Raw genomic sequence first — 15637 nt, 5'->3', positions numbered from 1 at the left:
ATCAGAACTGACCAAGCCAAAGTCATCCTGATAGTCCCAGTCTGGCCCAGACAAACCTGGTATCCATACTGACAACAGCTGGTCCTCATGCCCACCTTGTGTCCTCCCACCTCTTCCGAACCTCTTGTCACAGGATGCAGGCCAGACCTTGCAGCCGAACCTAGAGACACTCCACCTGAAAGCTTGGCTCCTCAATGGTTCCAAAGCTAGGAGATGATCTGTTCTGAGGAAGTTAGACATCTTGTTGAACAGCAGATGGCCAACTACACATTTGACATACCTCAACAGGTGGAAGAGATTCCACATGTGGTGGTTAAACAATGGAATTGATCCACTATCTCTACCCTGCCAGTAGTCCTGGATTACTTACTCCAGTTTAAGAAATCTGATCTCTGAATGAGCTCTATACGAGTTCAACTGGCAGCGATCACAACCTTCCACCACAAAGTCGATGGGGTCTCAGTCTTTGCACATCCGATTACCAGAAGATTCCTACAGGACGTACGTAACATTTACCCAGATCCCCAACTTCTCCATGGGACCTCACTCTAGTGCTTCAGTCCCTCCCAAGTGATCCTTTCAAACCTATGGCTAAGTGCTCACTACTACACCTGTCCATGAAAGTTGCTTTTCTCATTGCTGTCACGTCTGCAAGACATGTAGGAGAACTAGGGGTCTTTATGGCACACCCACCATATACGATCTTTCTTAAGAATAGGGTCACTCTGAGGCTGCACCCAAAGTTTCTACCTAAAGTCCCTTCTTCATTACACATTAATCAACCCATTTGTCTTCCTATCTTCTTTCCTAAACCTCACAAGAACAAATGAGAGGTGGCATTCCACACCCTGGACGTCAGAAGGGCATGGCCTTTTATCTAGAACGGACCAGTGTTCTGAAAGACTCCTAAATTGTTTCTCTCCACGATGGAACGGTCCAAAGGAGAAAACATATCTAAGCAGAGACTTTCCAAATGGATTTCAGGCTGCATCCAGCTTTGCTACGTCTAGCATGAACTGCAACCTCCATCATGGATCAGAACACACTGCACGAGGTCCGTAGCCACATCGGTAGCCTTTTTGAATGATGTGCCTATCACCAACATAGGTAAAGCAGCCACTTGGACATCCTCTCACACGTTTATACAACACTACGTCATTGACCAGGACTCAGCCTCTGACACTCAGCTGGGACGCAGTCTTATTGTCCATTCAGACAACAAGAGTCTGCATCAGTTGTATTTGCTGCCTGAGAAGCCCCATTATGTCCTGATGCATCTCCCTCTTGTCTTCCGGCTGGGACTCCGGGCCTTTCTCCTGTCTGCTCTTTCCTCCTCTAGGCTCTCTGGTATGTTCACAGTCTGATGCAGCACTGGCTTGCAGGATCTCACTGAACATGTCTTCTCAGTCTGCACCTTTCTCCTCCTGCTCGTGTTGCATGTGCATGGAGGGGGCACCACTCCAGGCCGCAACATCAGCAGCTACAGATAAAACGGGCAGCTGTATCATATTTACAGCCACAATGGAAAGCTGAAGGTAAGTTTCAGAATTCCCTTCCCTTATTCTCTTTTAAATTTGACATGCTTATTCACACTTCATCTTTTGTGCCCCACTGCACTGCTCTCCAGCTGCAGCCATTATGAGCATGGTCTGCCATGGGGAAGGGTGTCGGGGGGGAATGAGAGAATTGTGCAGTTGCAAACAAAATTTTGGCCCCTATTGCAATGGCACTGAGTAGCGGTGCTATTTTCTGCAGGCAGTGGTGTTTTTAGGTGATATTTCATTCCTGAGGGTAACACAGAGAACAGACCTGCAACTGGTGTCCTCGTGCTGCTTGTGCCTCGTTGCTGTTAGTGTGTTTATTGCAATGGTGCATGCTGAAGTCATCGTAGAGTAGACTCTTAACAGTCTACTTTGAAAATTATGGAATGGCTGCGGTTATTATAGGTCTGTTTGCTGACCTGCTCAATTGTGTCTTACTCATTTTTATACTAAGTGCTACCTGGCACAGTGCTTAGAACTTTACATAAAATATCTGAATCTCACTACTTTTACTGGCACTCATGTTAAGGTTGGGAAAGCGGTGTTGAGAAAGTGGGAAGAGGGATGTCTGGCTTATATAAAAGTGGTATCTTTGTAAAATGAACCTAATTTGTTGACATTTGGAAGAGATGTAGCTTTTCCTTTCAAAGGTATTCAGCAATGTATCATCTTGTTTATATTACACTAAAAAAGACCATTAGTTTTTTTTTTAAGAACCAAATTACTTATGAATAGTCTAGAGTAATAAAAGATGGTGGTCCTAATTAACTGCAGTTTTTCTTGAAAATTAACTGAGAATTTAAAGAGGATGTTATCAGAAGAAAAATTTTTCCCTTTAATTTTGAAATAAATGTCTGTACATATACAGTAAAGAGTTCACATAATAAACAGAATTTATTTTATTCTACAGCTGTTTCTTCTTTACATTTCTTCCACCTGAATAAACAAGAGCAGACTAGTCAGTTTCCCTTGTTTGTAGACAGTTTCTAGTCATTTTCACCATGAAACTAAAATTTATTGAAATATCTCTATTGATGATACACTTAATAAAATCTTATTTTTAAATTTTTGGTCAACTTTGACCTAATAGTCTTTCTAAATATAATATGACCACACTGTATTGGGGAAATATTTGCAGCAGTTTATTGTAACACTTGTCTTATTTTTATTTCTGTTGGTGAAGCTGGTATTTAAAGATGCTGCAGTGCTGCAAATGTAACCAGTGGTTTCATGAGGCTTGTGTGCAATGTCTCCAAAAGCCAATGCTTTTCGGTGACAGGTAAGAAGCTTGAACTGAACTTTTTGATTTATGGCTGTTTTTATTTACAATGTGGCATGTTTTAATCTTCTATTTGTATTTAAACATATGTTATTATTAAAATAGTCATAACTCTGAAAGCATTTTAGAATGCAGTTTGTAAGGAAGACACAACAAAATGAAGTTTGTTTAGTTCTCTGGCTGTTTAACTGGAGGCATCTGAAGTGTTAGGTTTGTCAGCTTTGGCTTTTAATATCCTGATTTTATTTTGTTTTAGGTTTTATACATTCATTTGCTCAGTTTGCAGTTCTGGACCAGAGTACCTCAAACGTTTACCCTTGAGATGGTAAGTACAACTTAAAAAAGAAATATGTAACCCTCTACCCACTTTTCTCCTGGACATCTCATGTCTCTTTGTAAACCTGAAGATCATCCACTTTATATTTTGACCTTTGTGAGTGGTACCCACTGCTTCTATAAACAAAGGACAGGTCTCCTTCAAAGCTAGTTATTGTGTGTCCTTAGTCATGTTGTTAATGCATGATATCTAGGGTCCTCTTCCTTGGACAATGCAGTATTACAAACCACTGCTGGCTTGGGTATGAGAAACTTAAAAGTCTAAACAGGATCTAGAGTAGCAGCCGTGTTGGTCTGTATTCACAAAAAGAAAAGTACTTGTGGCACCTTAGAGACTAACAAATTTATTTGAGCATAAGCTTCCTTGAGCTACAACATCCGATGAAGTGAGCTGTAGCTAACGAAAGCTTATGCTCAAATAAATTTGTTAGTCTCTAAGGTGCCACAAGTACTCCTTTTCTTTAAACAGGATCTGTTACCCAAGTAGAGTACTGCCACTGTGCAAGCCAAATACAGTGTGTACATTAATAAGCATTTTGACATATTTTACAATAGAATTTCCAAGTTGAGAATTAGAAGTGAGTTGTTTGAACCTTGTTAACTTTAGCTCCTCTATACAAACACCAAATATTTTGAATAAGTTGCAAGATGAATGAATATTTTATGGAAACTCATTTGATGTTAATTTGCCAATGTTAAATTCTTATATTTATCTTGCATCAGTAAAATATTCTGAGATCTAAACAAACTTTGGAGCTAAAAGTACATCATGGCAGTGGGGTGAGGCCTAGGGGAAAAAACAGGAGATAAGTCAGAAAAGGGGGATATAAGTGCAGATTTTATAAGAATATTGTTTTGGAGATTTGAGACTGTTTCTAATCAGGCTTTGTACTCTTTTAGCCATATTGTGCTAATATTTTTGTGCAAAGCTATTTCAAGGACTAATGGTTTGTAAAAAATTAAAGAAATAAAAACTTAATGTTTTTGATTAAATATTTCTGAATTCTAGGGTAGATATAGCACATCTATGCCTTTACAACCTAAGTGTTATTCATAAGAAGAAATACTTTGATTCAGAGCTTGAACTTATGACATACATTAATGAAAACTGGGATAGATTGCACCCTGGTGAGGTAGGTAGTTGAAATATTCTTTTCTTGTTTTTGTTTCTCTTAGCAGTCAATACATTCACAAAACTATTGGGTGAGTGTCTGTGGCCTGCAGGAGGTCAGACTAAATTATTATAATGGTCCCTTTTGGCCTTAAAATCTGTGAAACCAAAGTAATGAGACATATGATTTTAATAGACTCCTAGAACTATTTAGCATAACGTTTAAGGTGTTATAGACTTTTTTGAGCTATAAAATTTAGTGTGATCCAGATAACTGTTGCATAGTTTGTTGTTCAGATGACCACTTTCATTGTTTATACCCAAGCACTGAATCTTTGTTTGTTTTTTGTATCTTCCTTTTTTTTCCATTTAGAAATATATCACAAAACTGGAAGCATTTTCCTGCCCACTGACCAGGCAAATTAAGTACCTAAGAGGTTAAATAGATTAGTAAACTGTTAAAAGTAGCTGTCAAAGTAACTCTGTGTGAAAGCCAGAACACAAACTTATTAGCAGCTTTGTGACACCTAAAGTAGAAAATGTCTGTGAATTGGTTTTAAAATAGTCCTTAATAAGAAAATATTAGAGGAAAATGAAGAGAAACTGAAGTCTGCAGACATTTTCCATATATGACAGAAGCTGTTAATTAAAAACCACCTAAACATATGCTGTTCTTGTAAGAGTATATATTTAGTTTTTCACAAAAAAAAAAAGTGAATCGTAATATTTTCTTTCCGTATCTCAATAATTAAAATAAATTGTAGTGTTCTAAAAAACATTTGAAGCACTACGTTACTGCAGATACATCTAAGCATGACTTACCTAGGATCTGTCAGTTAGTATTTTGAATCATTCAAGTGCTGAAATAGAATGCTTTTTGCATTCTAACCACCTCAAAAAATATTTGTTACTATTAATACTTTTGCCATATTTGGTATTTTGAAAAATGTTGGTTGACATCTATAAGTTATGGGGTAGAAATTTTGTTTTAAAAAAACAGTTCATCTTTCTCTTTTTTACCAAATTGCAAGCTTTTTTGTAAAATTTAGCCAACACATTTTTCACAGATCAGTATGTCAGTGCCGCCGAGTATTGTCATTAGACTGTTTTGACTCTTTTCCAGTGACATAAGGCAACCTATTGTTGCTGCACCACTGTGCTGCTTATTTTCAAGCTAGTTGATTTGCTGGGTAATTGCCTGAGGATTAAAGAAATTCAGTTCCCTAAACAAACCTACTCCCCGATAAGTCTGATTAGGGAGAACAAGTGTTAACACCTGGGGTTGTAGTTCTGCAGGTAATGACAGACATAATTAATAGCTAAACTAGAATTGACAAAATGCCTGCAAAGTAATTTTTTTTCTTACATGAATTATTTCAGAAGGTTTTGAATTCTTTAAATACAGACAGGGCTGTTCCTAGGGGGATGTGGGGCCTGGGGGACCCCCCCCACTAAGCCCCAGGCCCTGTCCCCACTCCACCCCTTCCCCAAAGCCTCTGTCCCCACCCCACCTCTTTCTGGCTTCTGCCCCCTCCCCCGAGCGATGCTGGGCAGTCTGGGGCCGGTTGCTCACTGCTGCCAGTGCCAGGCCCGCCGCTAACCCCCCAGGTCGCCCTGGACCCCGTGTGCCCCTGAAGCGCAGGGCCCCACAAAGCATGGGGCCCAGGGTGGTTGCCCCGGTCCGTCCTATGGACGGGACAGCTCTGAATACAGATACTGTATTTAATTGACTTTTAAAAGTTTATATCCTGATTATGCCCTAATTTGATGTACTTTGTTCAATAAATTAATATATCTGTGTAGTCCTTTTTGTCTAAGCCAAAGTAAATTTGAGACACAAAATTCAGGTTTTTTAGATCTCAAACCCATGTTATTTGTCACTATTCCTGAATTCTGGAAAAACACATTCAAGTAACTATGTTCAAAAAGTTTTGGGTGTGGATACTTTTATTTGAGTCTAATTATGACCTATCTTAAATAGCAGTAATTAAACAGAATTATTGTGATAGAGGTATCTGGATTACTTGGAATCTGATGTATAGCATCTGTTTGCTAATTCTGAAGTTGATTGATCATTTGTAAGAAGAGCCTTTTATATAAATAATAAAGAACAGGTCAATATGTTCTATGCTTTTTTTTAAAAGAGTATTCAGAAGTATAACTTATTTTAGCAAAAGTGTAAATGTGTTAATCTATAATGAAATACAGTAGCAGAATAGTAGAGAATGTGGTGAGTACTCACTTTTCATGGCATTTCAATAAGTTTAAAAAATTGAATATTCCAGCAAGCGCAATGACCTTTTATTACATTGCATGACAAGTGGACTTGATACCTGGTTTTAATTTCTGGTTTCTTACTATTAGGCCAGAAATGCTGCAGAAGTAAACCTTCTTTTATTTATAACTATCCTCTGATATAAACAAAACTTGTTGCTAAAACCATTATGGCATAGAGAGAATGAAAACAGGATATAAAGCTGGAAAATTCACTCATGTCTGTTAAGTGGCACTTCCAGCTGGTTAAGCAGCAGCGTTTGTAAGCTGCCAGAGGAAGTGCTTCCTTTACAGAATTTGGCCTTCTGATTGAAATGAACCAGGAGAATATAGATAGTATTGCACAGTAGAGGAAAAGTGGAGTGGGGGGGATCTTCAAGATTTGGGTATAAATATGGTAACCTCCATGCCTCTCTTCCACTAGGGGAGAAACAATTTTTCACTCTTTTTTTCTATGCTAGTCAACTCTGTATTTTGATATTGCTGGTAAATCTTGGGGTTTTGCAAAGCAGTGATTTATCAGAAATGTATAGAGTATAAATGTTTCCTAGATCTCTCCTTGCATTGCTGAGGAGTCCATGGTGTTTAGAAATAACTTTTTTTGATTTTCCTTCAGACCAGTGCATTTTTAAATTAATAAGAGGCTAAGTTTCTTGACCCTTATGTAAAATAGGAGGAAGGTGGTGGACTGGAACCAGGCTCCTAAAACGAACATTTCAGTGTCATTGTTTTTAGAGTGAAAGAATTGTTATAGAAGTTTTTACTGATTCTGTAGCTCAGGTCCTGCACAGTTGCAAAATCTGCTGTAGGCCCCAGAATTTCAGAGACTCTAAATCATGGGGTGCATGTGTGTGTAGATATACCCAAAAGCTAGCTTGTGTAAAGTCAATTTTTTCCTGGATATGGGTTCTGGTAGAACTTTTATCTTACACAGTGTTGGGTCAGTTTTGTGGGCTTTTTATTATACTAATAAAAATGAAGTGTTAAATGTGGTGCCTTGCCCCCTGCCGCCACTTTTATAGATGTGGGGAAATGGAAAGGATTTAAAAAAAAATTTCCTTTTGCTTTTCTCCTTGATTTCTTTTCTTTTCCCCTTTTATTCCTCCCTTTTTTTGGTATTCTTTAGAGGTATGTGTTTGTAATTTGTTGCAAATTGTAAATATATCACAGTCAGCCCTCAATTACATGGTATTTGTCCTGATCATGAATTGTGGTAAATTATTGGCCCTGACTATATAGTCAAAGGTCCACATACTCCACAGCAAGCTGGATGTAAATTCTGGGGAACTAGAATAGAATGTATGTGGAAGCTTCACTGAAATTTAAAAAAAAAATGTTAAATATGAAAATGAGAAGTCAGTACTTTGGAGCCTGTTACTTATTTAAATAGTGAGTTACATTTATTTTATGTTGTCTCCATATCTTCAGTTCTTAGGGTTAAGTCTGTTTTTTTTGTATTGGCAACTCATGAATGCGTTCTATAAGCTTTAAGGGGGAAAGATGCAGGTTTTGGTAGCTGGGAAGAAACCATTTGGGACTTGTGGCACCATAAGAGGAAGTTTAGGATTGTGGGGTAAACACTTTGAGCCTAATTCTGATTTACACTAAACCCTATCTACACTGTTCTGATAGTGAAAGGAAGTGTTAAAGTGGGGGGTAAAACCTCTATTACTCTTCCTGAGTGGTGTTGAGCAGCCTTAGATTAAATAATAATTAGGCCCCTTAGCAGGATATGTCTGCTAAAATGATCAGCAATTAAATAGTTAACAATATTGATATATAAACTGTCTTGTACTTTCAGGGTTAACCCATTCATCTCAGTGGAATATTTAACACCACAGAGTTCTTGTTCCAGGATATCTGCAGGCTCATGAAGACAACGCTGCATCAATTTATAGTCTATATTTCTATTGTATTTATAATTTCTGGTTGAGGTTTTCTAAAAAATTGTAAGAGCTACAAGAAACAATTTCCTTTTAAAATGAAAGCTTAGATTCTCTGGCAAGGATGGATTCTGCAGCAAATCGCACAGCCTAGACTCATGGAGTACATTGGGTACTAACTATAATAGCCCATGTGTGGGGTAAGGCAACTTTCACCATAAATTATATCTTCAAGACCTACTATGATACCAAACCAGTAGTCTTTAAGCAAGCAGAGCTCTGATCTAGGTCATTGGACCTTTACTGAAAATTCCAGTAAGTTAAATCACTTCTTAATACTTTACAGCTGGCAGACACACCAAAATCTGAAAGATATGAGCATGTACTGGAAGCATTAAATGATTACAAGACCATGTAAGTTTGAGGTTTTATTATACATTTTAAATTTTCTTTCTACACCTTACTTTAATGTAGATTCCCCACACACACACACCCCTCCACAGCTGTCTTAGAAACTTTACACAGAATTATAACTATTGGTGGCTGCAGATGGCATTTTTACTACATAGACTGAACTCTTCCTGCATTGAATATTTTGTGGTGATTGAGGTAGTTTTGGAAGCCAGATCACCAGCAAAACTCTATTTAACTTCCATCTTTTTCCCAGAGTAGGCATTACATATTGGGGTGGAGTGGGGAGACCACAATAGGATACACAGAAATAGCATTAGAAAGAGGATTCTAGTTTGTTAAATGTTCAGTTTGTGTACTTTTAAGATATTTTCGGCTTTCTCCAGTGTCTGAATTTTAATTCTTAATCACTTAGGTTTATGTCTGGAAAAGAGATAAAGAAAAAGAAGCATTTGTTTGGCTTGAGAATTCGTGTTCCTCCTATGCCACCAAATGCTGCTTTAAAGGCAGAGAGAGAACCAGAGGGAACATCTCATGAGTTCAAAATTAAAGGCAGAAAATCATCCAAACCCATACCTGATGCAAGGTAAAATAAATCTACAGCATAGTGACTTCAGAACTTTGTAATTGAATTGAAATCATACAAAAATAGCTGTCAAAAATACCAATATTGCCTTAATGTTGTATCATGCTAAAAGTTTCTTCACCCATTTTACTACAACCCTAGGATTGATGCGTAACTAATTAGCGAGGCAGAGGTAGCACATACCTATTTTGTAGCTCCCGGCTACTTTATTCTTAACTTCTTAATGACAGTAGAAGATTTTTTTTTTTTTTTTTCCTCCAACAGACTAACTTTGCATTAGATTGAATTTTGGGTCTAAAACAATATTGATTTCAAACTTCCATAAATATTTTAAATGGTCTGTTATCAGAGAGGGTCTCTTCCCCAAATATTTTTAGTACCTATTATGCATTATTAAACATGTATGAAGGTGAATAACTTACTTCTGCACTTTGAGGGCAATTGCTTTAAGAATATAGAATGATCTGTACATTTATGCACTGAACGTTTGAGGTTGTTGTGAAATCAGGATGTTGAGCTTAATCTACTTAACCTTCAGAAAGACCTCATTGAAAACAGTTCAATTTTGCAGCACCGAGAATAGATACTAGCTAACCAGACCTTGCTGCTCTTTAGTAAACAAAAAACATTGCTTCTCCTTGGGGCCTGTTGTTATGCGACTGTCTGAACTAAGATTTTAAACAGGTGATGAGATTTCCAGTTGTAAATCAAATTCCTATCTTGTATTGTAAAAATTCAGTATCTACTTTTTAAACAATTGATTTTAACACTGTCAGAATTCTACATAAATTGAATGTGCTGTATGAATGTTTGAACAGCCTAATATGCGCTCTTCCTAAACCATTGAGTTGTGGCATATGTCCATGAAAAGGTTTTGGGTTTTGTCTATTATCTTGATGTTGCCATATTACACTGCAGCAAAGATCTGCAACTTTTTGTCGATTTGGCAAATTTTAATTTACAAGGAAAAACTCATTTAGCATAACTGACTTAGAGTAAATGTCTAAACTTTTATTTATTTTACACTGATTAAATCTTTTCCTTGGACTAGTCACTCCAGTATTTTAAAACAAAATGTCATCTTTCTTCTAGGGAAATAAGTAATGGCATTGAAAGACAGGGGAAGAAAAAATCAGTAGGTCGTCCACCTGGCCCATATACAAGAAAAATGATTCAAAAAATTTCAGAGCCATCTTCTTTGGTATGCGTTCAAATAATTCTCTTTCTATACTTTAGAATATCATTTCTTAGGAATGACATAACCACTAAGTTTTAAGTTGTGGTTTTCAAAAATTGATTGTTTCCATTGAAACTATCTGAATTTTTTCCCCTACTTCTCAGGATAAGGAACCAGTCCCAGTGCTAGAGAACCCGGCCTTGGATTTACCCTGCTCTGTTGGGTAAATGAAAAAACTAAAGCATCCTAATAGCATCTCATTTTTGCTTGTCAAATGTCAGATTAATTGGTTAATATTAGATTACTTTCATTACATGGCAACTATGTTCTTATGTCTCAGGAGATCTGATGGAACTGCTCATTCATCCAATACCTCAGATGTGGACTCCACAGGTGCTGCCAGTACAAAAGAAACTACCTCATCTAGCATTTCCAGGCATTATAGGTAAATACTGAATTATCCATTAAAACGAAACATGCAGAAACATCTCTAACAGTACTTTATCATTAATTAACAAGCAGCACTAATGTTGCAGGCATCCTACAGAGTTTGTACTTGTTGAAACATTGAATTTTCTCTTTTTAAACAAAAGCTATTTTAAGGAGAAATTAGCCCAATTTCTCTTTGATTACTAATTACTGTTTAATGTTGGATACAGTTTGCACTTGAACTGATTACAACAAAAGGAATAACTGTATGGCCATTTCTTCAAATTAGACTTCTAATAAATGTTAATTGATACAAAACTGAGTTTGGTAGGACTAAGTTGCACCCCAAATTCATTTCACTTTAACAGCCTTTGTTTTCATAATTTCTGTTAAAGAAAATTAAGTACCCAGCTTATATAAAATTATCAAGTACAATATATTTTCCACTGGGATTGAATCATCTTGACACGCAGATTTGATAAGTTAATCAGTTACTTAAGAAAAACCTGGTCTTCTGGATGTTCGGCAAATATCTGTTGGACAGTTTTCTGTCTCATATTTAACATTCCTAAAATAATCTGTCAAATTGAGAAACAGAGTTTATAAGGGTCTTGATTCATGTCTTGCAAGCTTTGTCCCAATTTTGTAATTTCAAATACATTTGATATGACTTGTCTTTTTTTCCAGTCTAAAGCTGGGAAGTGTCTTCATCTGTGGAATGACCGGGTTTTACAGTTCTGCAGTTTTATTTTTAATGTTCAAAACACACTGAATGAAACTTTTTTTTTAAAATGAACAAGTAACTTCATTTAAACACTCTTACGTGTGCACCAGTTTAGGGTCATAGCTTTATTTTTTAACTTACCAAGCCCATATTATGTCTTAGTGCACCAACCATTCTAGTGTGCAAAAATGTAGGTGTAAATATGCCTTTTTCAAAGACTTAAATCCCTCAACCCTATAATATGACACTTAAACAATGCTACATCTTGTTCTTCTTCTCTAGTCATCAGTACATCTAGTCTGTGAATTTTGCGCATAGACATTTTTCGCCTGTGTGTAAAATGTCCACGAGGAGTCAGAAATTTAAGACTCTGTTGAGATTAACTATTGATATAGAGGAGACGATGCAAAGTTTTTTTTAATTCTTTTTAAAAGAGAACAAAAATGAGGTGCACTCGATTTAGAAAATATCATATTTTCTAAAGTAACTGAGGGCTTGTCTAAATGAAAGAGTAGCACCTGGTTTAGGCTACAGTGTGAATTTAAACAGATTAAGTGAAACTGGTGCAAATACCTGCAGCGCCTTTCTCCATTTAAGAGGGGCAGTTAAGAACAGATTTAAGATAAGCCAAAAGAAAAGTCACTCTTAAACCAAAATAAGGTGCCCATACATGGGCTTGCACTAGTTTAATTAAATTGGTTTAAAAACCAACTTCAGTTCAACTGGTGCAACTTTCTCATGTGGACAAGCCCTTAGATTGTAAGCCCCTGAAGCAGCCATTTATCGTTTATACCTGTTCGATATTGATTAAAATATCAACAAATCATAACTAATGAATTGTACAGATATTACTAAAATAGTAAAGCAGAATAAAACTACACAGGAGGCAAACTTTTGAAATAGACAATATTTCTAGGATTTAATGTTGGTGTCCTTTTTTTTTTTTTTTTTTTTTTTTTTTTTGCTAAGTAGCTTATCAGACTCCAGAAAAAGGACTCGTACAGGAAGAACTTGGCCTGCTGCAATACCACATTTGAGGAGAAGAGGTCGCTTTCCACGAAAAGCACTCCAGCCTCAGAATTCAGAAATTGTAAAAGATGATGACAGTAAAGAAGATTATCAATATGATGAACTCAATACAGAGATTCTTAACAATTTAGCAGATCAGGAATTACAGCTGAATCATCTAAAGAACTCAATTACTAGTTATTTTGGTGCAGCAGGTAGAATAGCTTGTGGTGAAAAATACCGTGTTTTGGCTCGTCGGGTAACCCTTGATGGAAAGGTGCAGTATCTTGTGGAGTGGGAAGGAGCAACTGCATCCTGACTGTAAGACTGAACATTATGTTCACTGCACTGTCATCTGTATGTACAGTTTATAACCCATGGCTCTGAAGGAGACATGTCTTTACTGTGTTTCTAAAAAAGAACCAATTTAGCCTTAACACGTACTTGTTAACATTACAAATATTGTGATAAAGATTTTTCTTAAAATCAGATCTGATACTTAAATTTTTTAATGTGACCATTGTTAGATTGTTTTAGGTTGGGATATTTTGAGTTACAATTGCTTATAAAGTGCATGGTGTTTAAAAAAAGACTTTTTTTTCTAGATAACATTCCATGGATACAGTTTTTTGTGGTTAGGCAAAATACCTAGATAGCACAAATCTTTGGAGAAATCTTGGTCTGTTTTCTTACCCAGATGTTTGCAGAAATGTATTTCTATTTCAGTATGCTCTAGATTTCATAAAGTGCAGTGTATATAATGCCTACTGTAAAATATTGAAATTTTCTTTCAAGCAAAGTGTAAAAAAAATATATTGAGCCTGTAAATTGCTCTTTGACTAGACTTCATTGTCTTTTTAATATATTCTTTCCGTGTGTGTGTATAAATACACACTATATATACACGCGTGTGTGTATATATGTGTGATTGTGACCTATGCAATACAAATTATGGGATTCGGCAGCTTCTGAGTATATGTCCCATAATTCTTTTATCAGGAATAGTTGCAGTATTTACACAGCAGCATTTCTTCTCAGGCTTTATTGGGTGCTGTTGCTTTTATGTACTAAGGAAAAGTGTCAAACCAGTGCAGTGTCTCCTGGCAATGGGTGCAGTCATTGATGTTCATATGCTCTTGCTAATACAGTCAATTATTTTCCTTGTAAACCAGCCGTTCAAAACATAAAGCAGGATTTGAAAATGTTGAACATGAACTCTATTAGAAGTAACACTTTAAAGTTTTTGTGGCACATTGATTGTAAATTTTGTCTCCCAGTTATAAAAGTAAGTCAACAGGAGCCACACACAAGATTCCTATGATGTCTGTAGTAATTGTTAGTCATGTTGGATAAATGTAGAATGAACAAAGTATTTTATTGCACAGGGTCAACAAACAGTATGTTGCCATTTGAAGTAACAGTACTGCTTTTATAACAACTTTACCTCTTTTGTTTTTATAAAATGTACCAAGTTTTAAATTGATAACTTTATTTTACTTGTAAAGAGACAGTTTATCACCAGTGTTAGATGTATTTTTCTTTGTCTGCTATTTTGAGGGGTTTTAGCCAAAGAGTAAACAGAAGAATATTGTTGTTTTGGTGGTTATTCACTTTACTGTCTGTCTTACACACTTGGAGTTTGCCACCGAAATAATGTTATGTAATTTGTTAATTACATAGTGGTTTAAATGTACTCTCTGGTTTAGTACTTATTTATTCCATTACTACTTTGACTCTTTTTTTTAATTTACTGCCTGTCTTGAGCATCTTCAAAAGATGATTTTTCTGTCACCTTATTGCCAAAGGAAGCAGAGAAAACTTTGTTGCCCTGTGCTTGGTTCATTGTTGGCCAGGTAATAAATGAGCTTTACAAAAGTGCTAATTAAGAACTGCCACTTCTGTTTACCTTCACTAAAATGTGGTGGTTGTTTGTTTTTTTCTCTCACACACCCTCAGCTGTTAATTTAAAGATGCCTTGCCTGTAGCTGTAATATTTTGAGAAAAGCAAGTTTGTTAATTTTTGAATTTTTATATCTTGGGGTAATCCAAAATGTAAAGCTTTTGTAACCTTACTCTCACACCTGTATCTGTCTTATTTCACTTTATCCAAATCCTTTAATTCTAACTGAACACCAGCAGTATTCTCAGTAATGCTTCTTTTTGAAGATAAATATTGGAATATACATGGGGGAAGGGAGAGGGAAATAACAATTGTCACACTTACATTGTCCATAGACTTAACTATTGTGAATGTCTTTGTTTCATTTTATTATGGTGGTTGACATGAGACTGATGTTCAGTTTGTATTTTTGGAGTTGCGTTTCTTAGAATTAAAAAAGACCAACATTAAATGTGTGTATTTTTTGATAGGAGTTTTGCTTCTGTATTCACGTGAAATACATACTAGTACTTTGAATTTTTTTTCATGTCCTCCCTCAAACTATAGCCATACCTCTAATTTTTTTGAGCCTGTTGCCCTGCACATACACACAGAAGCAATAGATCCCTGAAAATGTTCCAGTACACACACGGAATGTTTTGGTCATAAGAGTTCTCATGGTGGTACTCTTTGCATCCTCCTTGTGTGAATACAAATATATTTATGGTCATGGATTGTTAAAAGAAAAAGACAAAGTTTGCTGTTTAACAACAATTTGTGTATCAATCCATTGTTTTGATTTACATGGGTCTAAGTGTGAACTTTCATGCCCACTGATTTTGCAGCTCTTTACCCAGGTGTCTGATAAATACTTTGTCCATATTTATTTATTCGTATTACTGTAGTGCCCAGAGATCAGAGCTCCATTGTAGTAGGCTCTGTACAAACATAACAAAGGCCCTGCTCTGAGAGCTTACAATCTAAGTGTAAGGTGGCTAA

The 15637-nt window shown here is 36.3% G+C and overlaps 1 protein-coding gene across 1 annotated transcript in view; it reads left to right on the top strand.

Moving 5' to 3' along the window:
- Nucleotides 1–15054, top strand: part of MTF2 (metal response element binding transcription factor 2) — a 49286-nt gene extending 34232 nt beyond the window's left edge. Inside the window, exons 7-15 of the mRNA XM_074961318.1 lie at nucleotides 2725–2820; nucleotides 3077–3145; nucleotides 4166–4289; nucleotides 8771–8838; nucleotides 9251–9421; nucleotides 10514–10622; nucleotides 10763–10821; nucleotides 10939–11043; nucleotides 12724–15054. Coding sequence (XP_074817419.1) covers nucleotides 2725–2820; nucleotides 3077–3145; nucleotides 4166–4289; nucleotides 8771–8838; nucleotides 9251–9421; nucleotides 10514–10622; nucleotides 10763–10821; nucleotides 10939–11043; nucleotides 12724–13078 — 1156 coding nt within the window. The 3' untranslated portion in view covers nucleotides 13079–15054. The remainder of the gene's footprint in view (nucleotides 1–2724; nucleotides 2821–3076; nucleotides 3146–4165; nucleotides 4290–8770; nucleotides 8839–9250; nucleotides 9422–10513; nucleotides 10623–10762; nucleotides 10822–10938; nucleotides 11044–12723) is intronic.
- The last annotated feature ends 583 nt before the right edge of the window (nucleotides 15055–15637 follow it).

This window comes from Natator depressus, chromosome 8 (assembly GCF_965152275.1).
Source record: "Natator depressus isolate rNatDep1 chromosome 8, rNatDep2.hap1, whole genome shotgun sequence".
NCBI classification, from domain to species: domain Eukaryota; kingdom Metazoa; phylum Chordata; order Testudines; family Cheloniidae; genus Natator; species Natator depressus.
This window is presented reverse-complemented; position numbering and strand designations above follow the sequence as displayed.